The following is a 15,659-nucleotide window of genomic DNA, read 5'->3' on the forward strand; positions in this document are numbered from 1 at the left end:
AGACCCACCTGGGCAGCGAGACCTCAGCTCTACAATAAATCAAAAAATCAGCCGGGCGTGGTAGCACATGCCTGTAACTCCGGCTACTTGAAAGGCTGAGGTGGAAGGATCGCCGGAGCCCAGCAGGTCAAGGCTGTGGTGGCCGGGAGCAGCCACTGCACTCCAGTCTGGGCGACAGAGTGAGACTCCAACTCAAAAAAAAAAACACAAAAAACATACATAACTCAGTGACTCTTTTCATTTGTATTTAGTATATTACTTATGATTATTCAACTTAATTGTACTTTAAAAGTTAGATTCCTAGTATACAATGAGTATGTCTATAATTGAACATTTTCCAATAAAATTTTGGCCTCATGACAGAAATAAGAGTTTTAATATAATATTTTTAGGGAATTTTTAAAATTCTCTGTTCCTTAATTACAGTATTTCCAGTCAGCTAAAACCTCTGATATATGATCAAGAATGAATTATTTTGAAGGCTACAACTTATTCAAAATATTTTTAAGATGTTTCAAATATCAAATATCTGCTGCTCATTCAGATGGCACCTTCTCTCTCAAATGTATTACGTTTCTCCCCCTTACTATTTCTAATGTAACCTAAATTAGTAAGAAAAGGTTTCTGTACCTTCAGAATATTGACAGGGATTTCTTTTCTCTGTACTTTCTTAGATTACTGAATTCTAAATTCTGAATTCTGAGAAAAAGCTTTTCCACATTCGTAGATCCATAGGATTTCTGCCTTCTGTGTGTTTTCTGATGTGCTGTGGTAGATGATTTCTGGTAGAAGGTCTTCTCACAATCTTTACATTTGTAGGGTTTCTCTTCTGTGTGGGTTCTCTGATGTAGTATGAGGGATGACTTGTGATCAAAGTCTTACCACACTCATTACACTTAGAGAGTTTCTCTTTTATGTGAATTCTTTGATGTTAAGTAAATGTTGGTTTCTGGTTAAATGTTTTGCTGCATTTAATACATCTATATGATTTCACCCCTTTGTTTCTGGAAAAGACACATTAGAAAGATATCCAGTGAGAAACGACTTCTGGGAAAAAGTTTTCCCACATTCATTGCATTCATAGGGCTTTTTCCTGAGTGCTCTGATGTGCAATAAGTTTTGACTTCACTGAGAAAACTTTCTCCCATTCACTACATCAATAAGGTTTTCTCCAGTATGAGTTCTCTGATGATAAGTGAAATTTAGCTTTTGGAGAATGTTTTCTCACATTCATTGCATTCATAGGGTCTTACAACCTATGTATATCCTTTGATCCATGAGGAATGAATTTTAAACAAAAGTTTTGCCACCATTCTTTATACTTACAGTGCTTTCCCCTGAGTGAGTGCTCTGCTATATAGAGAGATTTGACTTCTCACAGGATTTTTTTCCAAATTCATTATATTCATAGTTTCTTGCCTGTGTGTGTTCTCTGATATACCATAAGGCCTAACTTATATCTGAAGGCTTTCCTCCATTCTATACATTCATAGGATTTCTGCTCTGTATGTGTCCTCTGATGAGTTATAAGGCCTGCTCTATTATTGAAGGTTTTCTCCCATTCAGTACATTCATAAGGTTTCGTCCTGCTGTGTCCTGTTATGTGCTATGAAAGATGACCCTCACAGACCCTACATTCATTACATTCATAAAAGTTTTTCCTCCTATGTGTGTTTGGTGATGTTTAGGAAGCACTAACATATACCAAAAAGAACTCCCATACTGGCTATTTTCAAAGATTTTCTTTTCAATGTCTCTTTACTCTTGAGAGAGCCTTGGTTTCTAGAAGATTTCCCCACTCACATTACATCCAAAATTTGTTTCTCCTCTGTAAGTTCTTTTTTTTTTTTTGAGTCAAGTCTTGCTCTGTCTCCCATGCTGGAGTGCAATGGCATGCTCATGGCCTCCCTTCGTGGGCTCAGGCAATCCTTCAGCCTCAACCTTCCAAGTAGCTGGAACTACAGGTATGTGCTACCACGCTAATTTTTTGATATATTGTAGAGACAAGGTCTCACCAAGTTGCTTGGGCTGGTCTCGAACCCCTGGGCTCAGGCAGTCCTCTCACCTTGGCCTCCCAGTGTACCTGGATTACAGACTTGAGTCACCGCACCCAACTATGAATTCTTTCAGTATGAGTGGGGAGTGACTTCTTCCCAAAATTAATCCTACACTCATAATATTTATTCTCCATGATAACTCTATGGTATTTATTTAGAGACTTTTCACCAAAAGATCCCCTCCCACTGTCACTAAATTCATAGTTGATTCTCTCTTGAGTGAGTATACTGAAGAGCAGTGCATATTGTTCTATCAGAAATGTCTTTCACTTGTTCATTATATTCACAGGGCTTTTCTGGTGAGCACATGACCTCATGAGTAAGGAAGGCTACATCCTCATGGAAAGCTTTCTCACATTCATTCAGAAAGTTGCTTCAGAGTTTGAATATCTTGATGCTGAAATAGGTCCTAATTCTGACTGATGGCTTTCCCATTTCTATCATATTCGAAAGGTTTTCCTCTGGCAGAAGGATTCTCATGCCTTGTACAGAGGAGCGATTTTTCATGTACTGAGCTCACCAGGAGTTTCTGTTTCTAACAATTTATTCTTTACTATAAGTCAAATGTATTATACATGAATCATATTTATCAAGTATTTTTCTCATTGGAACATGGTTTGTGTCCACATTAAACATCTCTTCTAATACACAACTTTCTCTCTCAGTCAGTGATTTGTTGTTGACAGAATCAACTTTCCACAAACACTGGTCTTGGATTTCCTAGTTCTTCTCCATTAGGTCATCAACTTGCCAGAATTCTAGAAATGAGAATAATTATAAATGTTAATACATTTCATGTGAAAAGTGGACTTAATATACAAATGTGCTAGCATAGCCCAGTCTTCTGGTCTGAAAGTAATCCTGAGGGGATACATCTCACTGCCTAAGGGTTAGACAAAACAAATAATCTACAGGAGAGAAATGTGTAGCCAGGGATTCTTCTAATATCCATGGCTCTCTCCTAGCTCCAGTTTGAAGACCACCTCTGGCTTGGTAACACAATACCGTATTGAGACAAGGAGGCTGTACTTCTCCAGAATCATATTCCTGTGAAGGGTTCTGTGATCGGGGCCCAGGTGTTCCCTCTCTTCCTGTGTGAAGCTCATAGTCATGTCCTTGAATGACAGTGATCCCTGGAATCTGTTCATTTTCAGCTGATCTTGGAAAAATGTGGAGAAGTATGAAGGGAATGCTCTCAGCTGGTCTGCCATCACAAAGCTATAATGGCATCAGATGTAAAGTCTGAAATCATGCTTATTTAGGGTAGAGGGTCAAAAATTGCTTCTGGCCTTGCAAGCCTGTAATCTCTCTTTTGGCAGTCTCTCCCACTTCCACTCTGAAACTCCAGTAAGAGGTCTGAGGTCCCGGGAGTGTTTTCTTCCAGGGATTCTGGTTCATGCAGTTCCTTCCCTCTCGACTCTCTAGAACTGCATTGTTCCAAGGGAGATGAGACCCGCCCTCTATGACCCTTGGAGCCGCCACAGCATGTCGGGCACATGGCTTAGCAGCGAGACCTGAACAAGCTGCAACCATCTCCTGGAAGTGGCCAACCATAAGGAGCCCACTGTGGCCTAGTATTACCTTTATAGCCGAACCAAAGACAGTATATTTAAAAAGAAAATTACAGATCAATATCTCTCATGAATTTGGACACAAAAATTCTCAACAAAATATATCATACGGAATCAAGCTATGTATAAAAAGAATTATACATCATGACCAAATGTGATTTCTTTTAGATATGCAAGTCTGATTCAACATTTGAAAATCAGTATAATCTAGGCTACACACAATGGCTCACACCTGTAATCCCAACACTTTGGGAGACTGAGGTGGGAGCATCACTTGAGGGCAAGAGTTTGTCACTGGACACCATAGCAAGACCCCATCTACACAAAAAAATGTTTTTAATTAGCCACACACCTATAGTCCCAGCTACAGGGGAGGCTGATACGTGGGAAGATCACTTGAGCTGAGGAATTCAAGGTTGTATTGAGCTGTGATTTCACCTCTGTTTCCAACCTGGGCAACAGAATAAAACCCTGTCTCAAAAAAACATCAAACAAACACACACAAAACCAATGTGATCACTATATCCAAAGCTAAACAAGTGGAAAATATATTATTTCTTCAATTGACAAAAAGCATTTCACAAAGTCCAGCACCAATTCATGATTAAAAACATTCAACAAGTTATCTCAACTTGAAAAGGAACAAATACAAAAAACCTACAGCTAGTATCATGCTTAGTGGTGAAAGACTGAATGTTTGTCTCTTAAGACTGAAAACAAGGACAGGATAGCTGCTGCTACTACTCTTATTTAACCTAGTATTAGAAATTGTAGCTCCTGCAATAAGGCAAGGAAAAGGAATAAACAGTACTCAGATCAGAAATTTGAAAAGAAAACTGTCTCTATTTGCAGATGACATGATTGCTTGTTTAGAAAATCCCAAGGAATCTTATAAAAAATAAACTCCTAGAACTAAAACTAGCGAGTTGAGCAAGGTTGTAGGATACAGGATAAACAAAACTCAATCACATTTCAATTTATTAGCAATGAACATTTGATAACAAAAAGACAATTCAACTTTTAGTCATTCTAAAGAGAATGAAATACTTAAGTATACAACTAACAAATCATGCAGTCTGTGCTAAAAATTACAAAATGCTGGTGAAAGAGATCAAATGGGACCCAAATGGACAGATATATTGTTCACAGATTGTAAAATTCAACATAGTACAGATGTCAGACCAAGTGTAGTAGCTTATACCTGCAATCCCAGCACCTTGGAGGCTGAGGGAGGAGGATCATGTGATACCAGGAATTTGAGGCCAGCCTGGGCAACATAGCAAGACCCCATTTCTAAAAAAAATTTTTGCTGAGCATAGTGGCACACAGCTATAATCCCAGTTACTCAGGAGGCTGAGGTGGGAAGATCACTTGAGCCCAGAAGTTTGAGGCTACAATAAGCTGTGGTTGTGCCACTGCATTCCATGAGAGTGAGACCTTTTCTTTAAAAAAAAAAAAGTGTTTTACATTAATTTTATCATTTTAATCCTCACAACAACAATATGAGGTAGGTAATATTATCATTTACAAATAGAAAACAGGCTCAGAAAAATTAGGTCACTCGTCCAGGGTCACATAGTTAATCAGCGGTGGAGCTGGAATTTTTCTGTTGCTGGAAGACCATGTTCTTTTTTTGTGTCCATCTAGGTAAGCCTTGAGCAAAAAGGTAGTTTCACTGCCCAGCTCTGCAAAGAGCATCTGGGAGTGGAGGTTGCCAGCCACATTCACTGCTGGTAGGGGTGCACTGAAGCGGACTTGGTTTTTGTTCCACTTTGCATTTCCCCTGGTTGACCTGCTTGAACCATTTGCACCCCACTGAGAATTGGCTGCTGCTGCCTTGGAGCTTCTGACAGGAGCAGCCAATGCTGCACCTGCTGTAATCCTGGGGCTCCTGCAAGGATTGTCCCAGCTCCTGGCTGGCCTGGCTGGTCAGGACCACTACTGCCTGAAGGTCTCCATTTAGACAGCCCTTTACCAAAGGCAGCAGCTGCCACCAAGGCACTGATGTCTCAGGGTTAAAGGTCTGCTTGTTTGGCCAGAGACCTTTGCTCTCTGATTCTTGCTCCTCTATGCTAATTTTCTACAATATAAATAGATAGGCACAGATCCTACAATAGTCAACAGCAATCTTTGAAAAGAACAATAAGATGAGAGAAATCACCCTACCCTATATTAAGCTTACATTATAGCTATAGTCATCAAGACCATGTATTACCAGCAGAGGGAAAGACACGTAAATCAATGAAGCAGAATAGAGAATCCAGAATAAACACACACACAAATGCACTACTGGTTTTTGACAAAGGTACAAAAGTAATTCAATGAAAGCAAGGTAGCCTTTTCAACAAATGATACTGGAACAATTAGACTTCCACAAGCACAAAAAGAAAAAAAGAACTTCAACCCAAACCTCACATTTAATTCAAAATGGATCATGGATTTAAGTTTAAAATTTTAAACTGTGAGTTGTTAGATAAAAACGTAAGAGAAAATCTTGAATCTAAGGCTAGGCAAAGAGTTATTTGATTTGAAACCAAAAGCACAATCTATAAAAGGAAAAACTGGTCATTAGATTTCATCAAAATTCAGTTTTGCTCTGTGACAGGCTCTTTTATGGAAGATGTGAAAATAAACTACAAAGTGAGAAAATACTTGCAAACCACATATCTAGCAAAGAACTAGTATCTCGAATATATAAAAGACCCTCAAAACCCAACACTATGTCATACATTTTACTTCTACATATATTATCAACCCAACACTATGTTGATACCATTTTTGTTTAAATATCAATTATCTGGTTACACATAAATTTATTTAAGCTATACAAAAATAATAAATTTACCCATATAGCTATCATTTATTTTATTTATTTTTATTTTTATTTTTTGAGTTGGAGTCTCACTCTGTCGCCCAGACTGGAGTGCAATGGCCGCTCTCGGCCACTGCAACCATGACCTGCTGGGCTCTGGCGATCCTTCTGCCTCAGCCTTCTGAATAGCCGGAATTACAGGCATGCACTACCACACCTGGCTGATTTTTTATTTATTGTAGAGATGAGGTCTCGCCAAGTTACCCAGGTGGGTCTCGAACCCACGGGCTCAGGTAATCCACTCACCTCGGCCTCCCAAAGCGCGGGATTACAGGCTGAGCCACCGAGCCCTGCGCTATCATTTTTTTAAAACCTCAACAGTAAGAAAAGCAAACAACCCAATTAGAAAATGAGCAAAACATATATTTCACCAAATAGAATAAAAGGTGACAAATACATGAAAAGATATTCAACATGATTAGCAATTAGGAAATGCAAATTAAAACCATAGTAAGGGCAACCCCCTGGGGTTCCCTCCCACTGTGGAGCTTTTCTGTCTTTTCAATAAATCCTGCTTTAAAAATGAAAAAACTCATAGATGTCACTACTCATCTATGAGAATAGCTAAAATGAAAAGTAGTGATAACGGCTATTTTGTTGCCTCTATTTCTCCATGAGGAGAGGTTAAAGGCCCTGAAAACAGGCATACAAGAAAAGGTCAAAAAGTAACAGTCATTGATAGAGAGTCTTAACTAGAGAAGGAAATAGGACTAAGCAGGCGGCCTCGGTGGAAGTTCAGCCAGCAAAGTCCCAGATTAGAAGATGCCTTTGGTGGACTTGGAAAAGAAATTGCTAGACGTGGCAAGAAAAGGCCAAGATGATGAAGTGAGGATGTTGATGACAAACAGCGCCCCGTTCACCACAAACTGACTTGGAAATCACCCCTCCACTTTGCATCTCAGTATGGTCATTCTTCTACAGTAGAAGTGCTCCTTTGAACAGTTGTTAGGGATGCCCAGACCAAAGTAGACAGGACACCCTTGCACATGACTGCAGCAAATGGACATGCACACATCGTAGAAATGCTTGTTAGGTAAGCAATGTGCGATCAGGTGAATGCTAATCCTGAGAGAAACAACCCTGTGACCGTGGCTGCTCCATTCATCTTCATGTTGGGAGAGGTTGTTAACCTTGCTACCCTTGTTTCTTCAACCAACACCAAAAGAACCACAGCCAATTCAGAGAACGTCATAGAGGGAAATCCTGTGGACTCCTCAATCCAACAAGTGATGGGGAGTGGAGGCCAGAGGGTCATCACCATAGTGACTGATAGAGTCTCTCTGGGTAATATCCAAACTGCAGTCCCTACTGGAGGCATGGCCAGCCATTTAGTGTAACGATGCAAGATGGACAGCCAGTTCTAACTATACCTGCTGGTCAGGTTGCAGAGGAGACTGTAATCAAAGAGGAAGAAGAAGAAAAACAGACGTTGCCACCGACAAGCCAAGGACAGAGGAGATGACAAACAGAATAGGGGAAAGCAAGGATGGCAGGGAAAGAGAGCCACTACAGCGGCAACTGCAGGAGGCCAATCCTAGAGCCCAGGAATACCGACACCAGCTTCTAAAGAAAGAGCAGGAAGCAGAATGGTACCACCTTAAGCTGGAGGCCATGACCCAACAGTAGCCCAGTGGTGCTGATTTCTCCATGGTTGAAGAGGTGGCTGAGTTAGATGCTATAGTGGTCACAGAGGGGAAGTTGGAAGAGAGAGAGACTAAAGTGACTGGGTCAGGAGGGACCACAGAGCCTCATACTGGAGTTTCCATGGAAACAGTTTCATCTTAACATGCAAGGGCCACAACTTGCACTGTGTTCCTCTTTTTCCTCTTTTGAGAAGAAACTACAGAAGACAAACATTATATAAAAATTAAGAATATCTGTAAGAAGCAAACAACAGCAGAGTACAATATAGCCTTGAGCTCAGGAGAGTTCCTTGAAAATTCAAAGCCCTATTTAAAGAACACTTCTTCTGAGTTGTCAGAAGAAAAAGAACCAAATTTCTCAGCTTACATCATTGTTTTAAGTATAGTGATAAAAGAATACTGAAGTTGTGGGTTGACTTTTTTTTTAATTATTTTTTGTAGAGACTGGTTCTCACTATGTTTCTTTCCCAGGCTAGTCTTGAATGTCTGACCTCAAGTAATCTTCCCACCTCAGCCTTCCAAAGTGCTGAGGTTACAGGCATGAGGCACCACACCTGGTTGATTTAAAAAAACAAACAAACTGACTTTCTATCAAAAGATTTAAAGGTAACACATTTCTAATACACACCAAAAGCCTTTAATAATTACTATAAAGTGATCGAAAAAATTGCCTTAGATTTATGATGTATATCTTTGTAAAAACTAATTGGGAGGGAGGGCAGAAGCAAGCTTTGGGGAAGAGAAAAGGACTATATTCCACTTCCAAAGGAGCAAGAACTCTCAACTAGCCTGAGTTAATTTCACTGAAAGGAAATTTTTGATTGATAAATATCTATTGTGTATCCACAGCTCTGATGCCAGTTTAAGAAGCCAAAATACTTATTAAAAACTAGAAAGGAAAGACAACTTGCTTATGTGAGAGAAATGTATATATAAACCCCAAATCCTCTAGGTAGTGTTTCCACAGTGCTGGCAAAGTGGCCAAAAACAAGGTGTGGGACTGTGAGAATCTGGTCTTGAATCAGAAACTTTGCTCTGGCTGGATTTTATTAAGTTTCAATCAGGAGGGTAGTCTCTTGTCAGAACAACTTGGTTCCAAGCATTTATTTAGGTAATATCAAGCTGAAACTCTTCAATTTTATAACACTTTGTTGAACTTTCTAAGTGACATTCAGGACATGTGTGCTTTTCAGTAGAGTTTACATGGTATCCTCTTCTTTTATTTATTTTTTGAGTTGAATTCTCACTTTGTTGCCCAGGCTGGAACGCTGTGGCACACTGATGGCCACCCCAGCGTCCACCTGCTGGGCTCCGGCGAGCCTTCTGCCTCAGCCTTTCAAGTAGCTGTGACTACAGGTGCACGCTACCATGCCCAGCTAATTTTTTTGATTTATTGTAGAGATGAGGTTTCGCCATGTTGCCTGGGCTGAACTTGAAACCGTGGGCTCAGGCAATCCACTCACCTCAGCCTCCCAAAGTGCTGGGGTTACAAGCTGAGCCACCAAGCCCAGCCACGTGGTGTCCTCTTATGTGTAAAAAAAGTGGGCAGGGGCAGAGATAACTGCTGATGATATTTTATAGTTTTATTTCCTTCTGATTTGGGATGAGTAAATTGCTCTGTTTCCCTAAAAAAAAAAAAAATAGTCACAATACCAAATGCTGGTGAGGATGAGGAGAAACTAGATTACTCATACATTGCTAATAGGAATGTAGAGAGTGGAAAACAGCTTGACAGTTACACAGCCATAAAGAAAAGCAAAATTATGGGCTTTGCAGCAACTTGGATGAATTTATTTATTTTTATTTATTTATTTATATTTTAAAGATATGGGGTACAATTCAGGGTTAGTTATACAGATGTTCATTATGCAGATACCCTTATTGATGAGGTGTGCCCCCCACTTCCCCTGGCAGTTTCCCACTACTGCCAATCCCTTTCTTAGAGTGTTAGGATTCAGAGTCTATAATCACAATCAGGACGTTGGTATTGATATAAACCGTGAATCTTATTCAGATGTCCCCAGTTTTACTTGTAGTTGATGTATGTGCTTAGTTCTATGTATCCTTCTCACCTGTGAGATTCCTGAGACCCACAATCACAGTCAGAATATGGAGAGTTCCATGACCACAAAGATCCTTTCAGTGATCTATCACAGAAACAAAGATCTGAGTACCACATGTACTCACTCATAAGTGAACCCTGAACATTTATCATAATACTATAAGAAAGTGGCAGTAGTGGGATACTGCCAGGGGAGTGAAGAGGGGCACATAACATTAATAAGGGTAACCTAACTTTACCTGTATGATGATCACTTATGTACCCCACATCTGTAATATAAAAAAAAACTAAACATGCAATTACCATTTGACCCAGCAATTGCACTTTTGGCCGTTTATCCCAGAGAAGTGAACATACAAAAACCTGTATGTGAATGTTCATAGCAGCCTTATTTGTGATCGCCGAAAACTGGAAACAGTCCAGATGTCCTTAGATGGGTGAATGGTTAAGCAAACTGTGGTTTGGCTATACCATGGAATACTACTCAGTAATAAAAAGGAACAGCCTGCTGATACACACGACTTGAATGAATTTCTTCAGAGGATTATGCTGAATGAAAAAAGTCAGTTTCAAAAGATTGCATATTATATGATTCTATTTATATGATGATAGTATTGTAGAAACAGAGAACAGATTAGTGATGGCCAGGGTTTAGAGACTGGACCGGAGTGGGGAGAAAAAAGGTGAGTGTGTTTATAAAATGGTGATATGAAGGATCTCTGTGGTCATGGAAATGTTCGTATCCTGACTGTGGTTGTGGGTTTCATGAATCTCCCATGTGAGAAGGTTACATAGAACTAAACACATACACCAAGTACAAGTAAAACTTGGGACATCTAAATAAGATTCATGGTTTATATCAATGTCAATATCTTGATTGTAATATTTTCAAGATGTTCTCACTGGGGGAAAGAGGTCCACAAAATCTTGTTGGATCACTTCTTACAATTGCATGTGGATCTAAAATTATCTTAGTTGAGCGTTTAACTCAGAGAAAATAATGAGAGAAAAACATGTAAGAGGAAAACTCTGGGAGAGAAGAGAAGGAAGGAGGAGAAAAGGAGACAGGAGAGAAGAAATGTTAAAACTATTAGATCCTAGCCGACTAGGTGGCTCAGCCTGTAATCCCGTGCCTTTGGGAGGCTGAAGTGAGTGGATTGCCTGAGTCCGCGGGTTCGGGACCCGCCTGGGCAGCGAGACCTCATCTCTACAATAAATCAAAAAATCAGCCGGGCATGGTAGCGCATGCCTGTAGTTACAGCTACTTGGAAGGCTGAGGCGGAAGGATCACCGGAGTCCAGCAGGTCGAGGCTGCGGTGGCCGGGAACGGCCACTGCACTCCAGTCTGGGTGACAGAGTGAGACTCCAACTCAAAAAAAAAAAACCAAAAAACTATTAGATCCTGACATTGTGCTACACGACTTTCATTTGCATTAACTCATTCTTACTGATAACCTTTTGAAGTAATGTTATGTCCCCATTTTTCAGAACTTTCAACCTAGGCTTTCTGATCCAAATCTAGTGTTCTTTTGTATTATACTTCACTTCTTTCTGTACAGACAGAGGAAAAGAGAAACACAGTATAAAGAGAAACTGTATCATCTTAAAATAATTAGTACTGCTCAAGAGAATATTTTCCTACTTAGATTTCTTCAGGACAATTTTAACTTCCTTGTTCCTGAAGCTATAGATGAGAGCTGTAAGCCAGGCACAACTTTGCCACCTTCCCCAATCTCCACCCCTGCATCCCTGCACAACTAAAAAAAAGAAAAAAGATGTAACTAAGTACAGAATTTTTTTTTTAACCTTAACCCAATATATCATCCTGTCCATCTCATCCTGGAGATCACTGATCTATTCCATAGTTTATAATTTTTTAATGAACTAAACAATTTTATATAAAGCTTATATGTTTTAAATATATGTTTTATTTTTCAGCATTAAAATCCATGACTTGGCAGAATTAAAAGACATGTATGCGATAATCAACCTGGATGATGAAAATAAAGGTATTCATTTTTTGGAAGCAGATTGACATTTTATCATTCCAGTTGCAGACTAATGTTGTGTTTGTTTTGTGTGATTTGTATTCATTGTGGGAAGAATAATATTAACATTCTTCACTGGACTAAAATATTCTCCTTATTTTAGTAATTATGTTGTTATACTACTTGACTAGAAGGATATAAGTACTTTGACCCGGAGGTTTATATTGAATTTTATCCTAATTACAATTGAAAAGGGCAAATTTTTATATACGGTCAAGCCCCAATAACTTCAGTCAACAGTGGACAGCATATATATGAAGTGGTCCTATAAGATTATGATATCATATTTTTATTGTATCTTTTCTATGTTTAGATATGCTTAGGTACACAAATACTTGCCAGTATGTTCCAATTGCCTACTGTATTCAGTACAATCACATGCTGTACAGATTTGTAGCCTAGAAGTAATAGGCCATACCATATAGCCTAGGTGTGCAGGAGGTTTGTGTAAGTACACTCTGATGTTTGCACAATGACAGACTTGCCCAGTGACAGATGTCTCAGAATGGATCCCTGTCGTTAAGTGACACATAACTGTACTTTCCCTTTGAGTCATACTGATTGAGTCAGTGCTCATATTATGTCAATCCTTGGCACATTTCCTAGTCTGGATACAAACTACTTAAGCTAGTTTAAGATTTGAAGATTTTTATGCCTCTGGTAGTTTAAATGAAAATTGGTGCCTGCCTGCCTATAACAGTATATTGCTTTTAAATGATTATTTATTTTGTCAATTATTCCAGGATTGGGTACCTTGTCCTGGACAGATGATGGTCAGTTGCTGGCACTGTCTACCCAAAGGGGCTCACTCCATGTTTTCCTGACCAAGCTTCCCGTCCTCGGGGATGCCTGCAGCACAAGGATTGCCTATCTCACCTCGCTCCTTGAAGTCACTGTAGCCAACCTCGTTGAAGGAGTATGAAAATGGTGTTATTTTTCTTTTATTTATTAGTAAAATCAAAACGGGTTTAGCAGTTTATTTATTGCTGTTATTTTCTATATTACAGGAGCTACCAATCACAGTTTCTGTTGATGTGGAACCCAACTTTGTAGCAGTAGGTCTTTATCACCTGGCTGTGGGAATGAATAATCGAGCCTGGTTTTACATCCTTGGAGAGAATGGCAAGTCTAAATCCAGCTGTTACATTCTTATGTAGCATATAATTTCTGTTATTTTGGGGGAAGCACTGGAAGTTTCTTTTAAGACCAAATCTCACTCTTTTTTGCTCAAACATTTATTTCTCAGCTAAAATGTTTGTGTAAACCTTCTAAAAGTTTGCATAATTTTTAGAATATAAAATATTTTTAGTTTTATTATTTACATTTGTAGTGAAGACAGCATGGTATAGTGGGTAGAGTATGAGCGTCAGAGCTCAAGAGGCCCTGGATTTAATTTCCCCTTCTGCCTCTGTTAGCCAAATAACTAGACAAATTACTCCTGTGAGCTGTACTCATCTGGAAAATGATGATACTTCTACTTTTAATGAATCATGAGGAAGAGTAAATGAAATAAAATGTGTGATCTTGCTTAGCACACATTTGTTAGGTACTCCTAAACCCAGTAGGTACTTAATACATGTTAGTTCTGTCTCCCCTTTTATTCTTTGAATAATGACTATCAGCATGTGAAGTAAGTCTTGCTTTTTCTTCTCTTCCCTCCTCCACTCCAACCCTTTCCCTAACTCTAGGTCAGATAACCCTCAGTTACAGAGCAAACCTGTTAAACAAAAAATAGTGTTGGCCAGGCACGGTGGCTCACACCTGTGAGCTCGGGGGTTCAAGACCAGCATGGGCAACATGGTGAAACCTTGTCTCTACAATAAAATTTTTTAAAAAATTAGCTAGGCAAGGTGGAAGCATACCTGTTTCCAGCTACTTGGAAGGCTGAGGCAGGAGGATCACCTGAGCCCAGCAGGTTGTGGCTGCGGTGGCTGTGATTGTGCCACTGCACTCCAGCCTGGATGACAGAGCGAAACTCTGGCTAAAAAAAAAAAAAAAAGAAAGAAAGAAAGAAAAAGAAAAGAAGAGAAAGCAATGTTAAGCTGCTTGCTCCTTGAAGTTTAATTCTTAGTTGTCTTGCGTGTGATTTTATTTTCTATTACTTTGTTTCTTGTGAACCATGATGGATGCCTGAAGGCAAATTTAGATGGCAACTAAGATTTTCTTTAGAATGGCTAAAATAAAGTGTTAAGTTCAGAATACTTTTTGCAAAGGCACACATTTAGAAATTATTTGCAAATATTTATAGGAGATAGTTTTACTTGTATTATCATGTGTTGGCTTTTAAAAATTGCTACAGCTGTGAAAAAATTGAAAGATGTGGAATATCTGGGAACAGTAGCCAGTATCTGCCTTTATTCTGACTATGCTGCTGCACTCTTTGAAGGCAAAGTCCAGTTACATTTGGTAAGTATCATTTTGATATCCTGGAAACCTGCTAAGTGATGATGATGATGATGAATAGCCTGATGTCTGATTATCAAGAACTTTGGTCAGGAAGCAAGGATGTCCAGACTAGCTAGAAAGCCAGGTGTGCAAAAAGGATTAACCCAACCTTTCCTCTTTGGTATGAGAAGTTCAATTGACTTTCTAGCTCTGTTCCCCCCAAAACCTGATATATCAACAGTGCTACTCACGACATTGTTTCTAGTACAAAAAAAAACTTACCCTGTTAGTAAATTGCATCTGGAAGAAACTATAAATGAACTATAAAAACCTGATGGGGGCAGGCACAGTGAGTCATACTTGTAATCCTTGCACCTAGGGAGGCTGAGGGAGGAGGATTGCTTGAGGCCAGGAGTTTGAGACCAGCCTGGGCAACATAGCAAGATCCCGTCTCAAAAATAAACAAAACAAAAACCTAAAGGGAATGCCATACTTTTGGACTTCCTGGAATGCGTTGTCTCTTACTTATAATTGTTCATGTCATCTATGGCGATCCTTGAAATTATGCCTGTTGAGTTGGTCAAGAGATGTTGGCACCTGTGAAGTTGGGGTTTCTAAAATGGGATGTCTCCATCAGTGTCTTTCTCTTTACATCTGGGAAGCCAAAGAGACCAGCAGCTAGCCAGCTGTAGAGCAAAGACTGTTCTCATAAAGAGGGATGACGAATGCTCCTCACTGGCAAGTGGTGGTTTCTGTCTGATCTTGCTGACTAGCCTGGCCTCCGATAGTCTTGTGAATCTACACCCTTCCCCAATGTTGTGCACTCAAAACATGTGTCTTTATGTTTTAGATAGAAAGTGAATTCCTGGATGCTCAAGAAGAACGGGAGACCCGACTTTTCCCAGCAGCAGATGACAAGTGCCGTATCTTGTGTCATGCCTTAACTTGTGATTTCCTCATCTATGGTACAGATGTGCGTAGCATCTACTTTTTTTTTTTTTTTTTTTTTTTTTTTTTTTTT

General features: G+C 39.5%; 1 protein-coding gene and 1 pseudogene across 2 annotated transcripts in view; both read left to right on the forward strand.

Annotated features, from left to right (window-relative positions):
* The window catches only part of WDR19 (WD repeat domain 19), a 110,234-nt gene that overhangs the window by 43,497 nt on the left and 51,078 nt on the right, over positions 1 to 15,659 (forward strand). For both annotated transcript variants that reach the window (XM_008055367.1, XM_008055368.2), the window contains 5 exons: positions 12,144 to 12,214; positions 12,997 to 13,169; positions 13,261 to 13,375; positions 14,553 to 14,659; positions 15,489 to 15,611. In XM_008055367.1, the coding sequence (XP_008053558.1) occupies positions 12,144 to 12,214; positions 12,997 to 13,169; positions 13,261 to 13,375; positions 14,553 to 14,659; positions 15,489 to 15,611 (589 nt within the window). The remainder of the gene's footprint in view (positions 1 to 12,143; positions 12,215 to 12,996; positions 13,170 to 13,260; positions 13,376 to 14,552; positions 14,660 to 15,488; positions 15,612 to 15,659) is intronic.
* On the forward strand, positions 7,263 to 8,285 carry LOC103257682 (annotated as a pseudogene).

Source organism: Carlito syrichta, unplaced genomic scaffold, assembly GCF_000164805.1.
Source record: "Carlito syrichta isolate Samal-C Ts95f unplaced genomic scaffold, Tarsius_syrichta-2.0.1 Scaffold301835, whole genome shotgun sequence".
Lineage (NCBI taxonomy): Eukaryota > Metazoa > Chordata > Mammalia > Primates > Tarsiidae > Carlito > Carlito syrichta.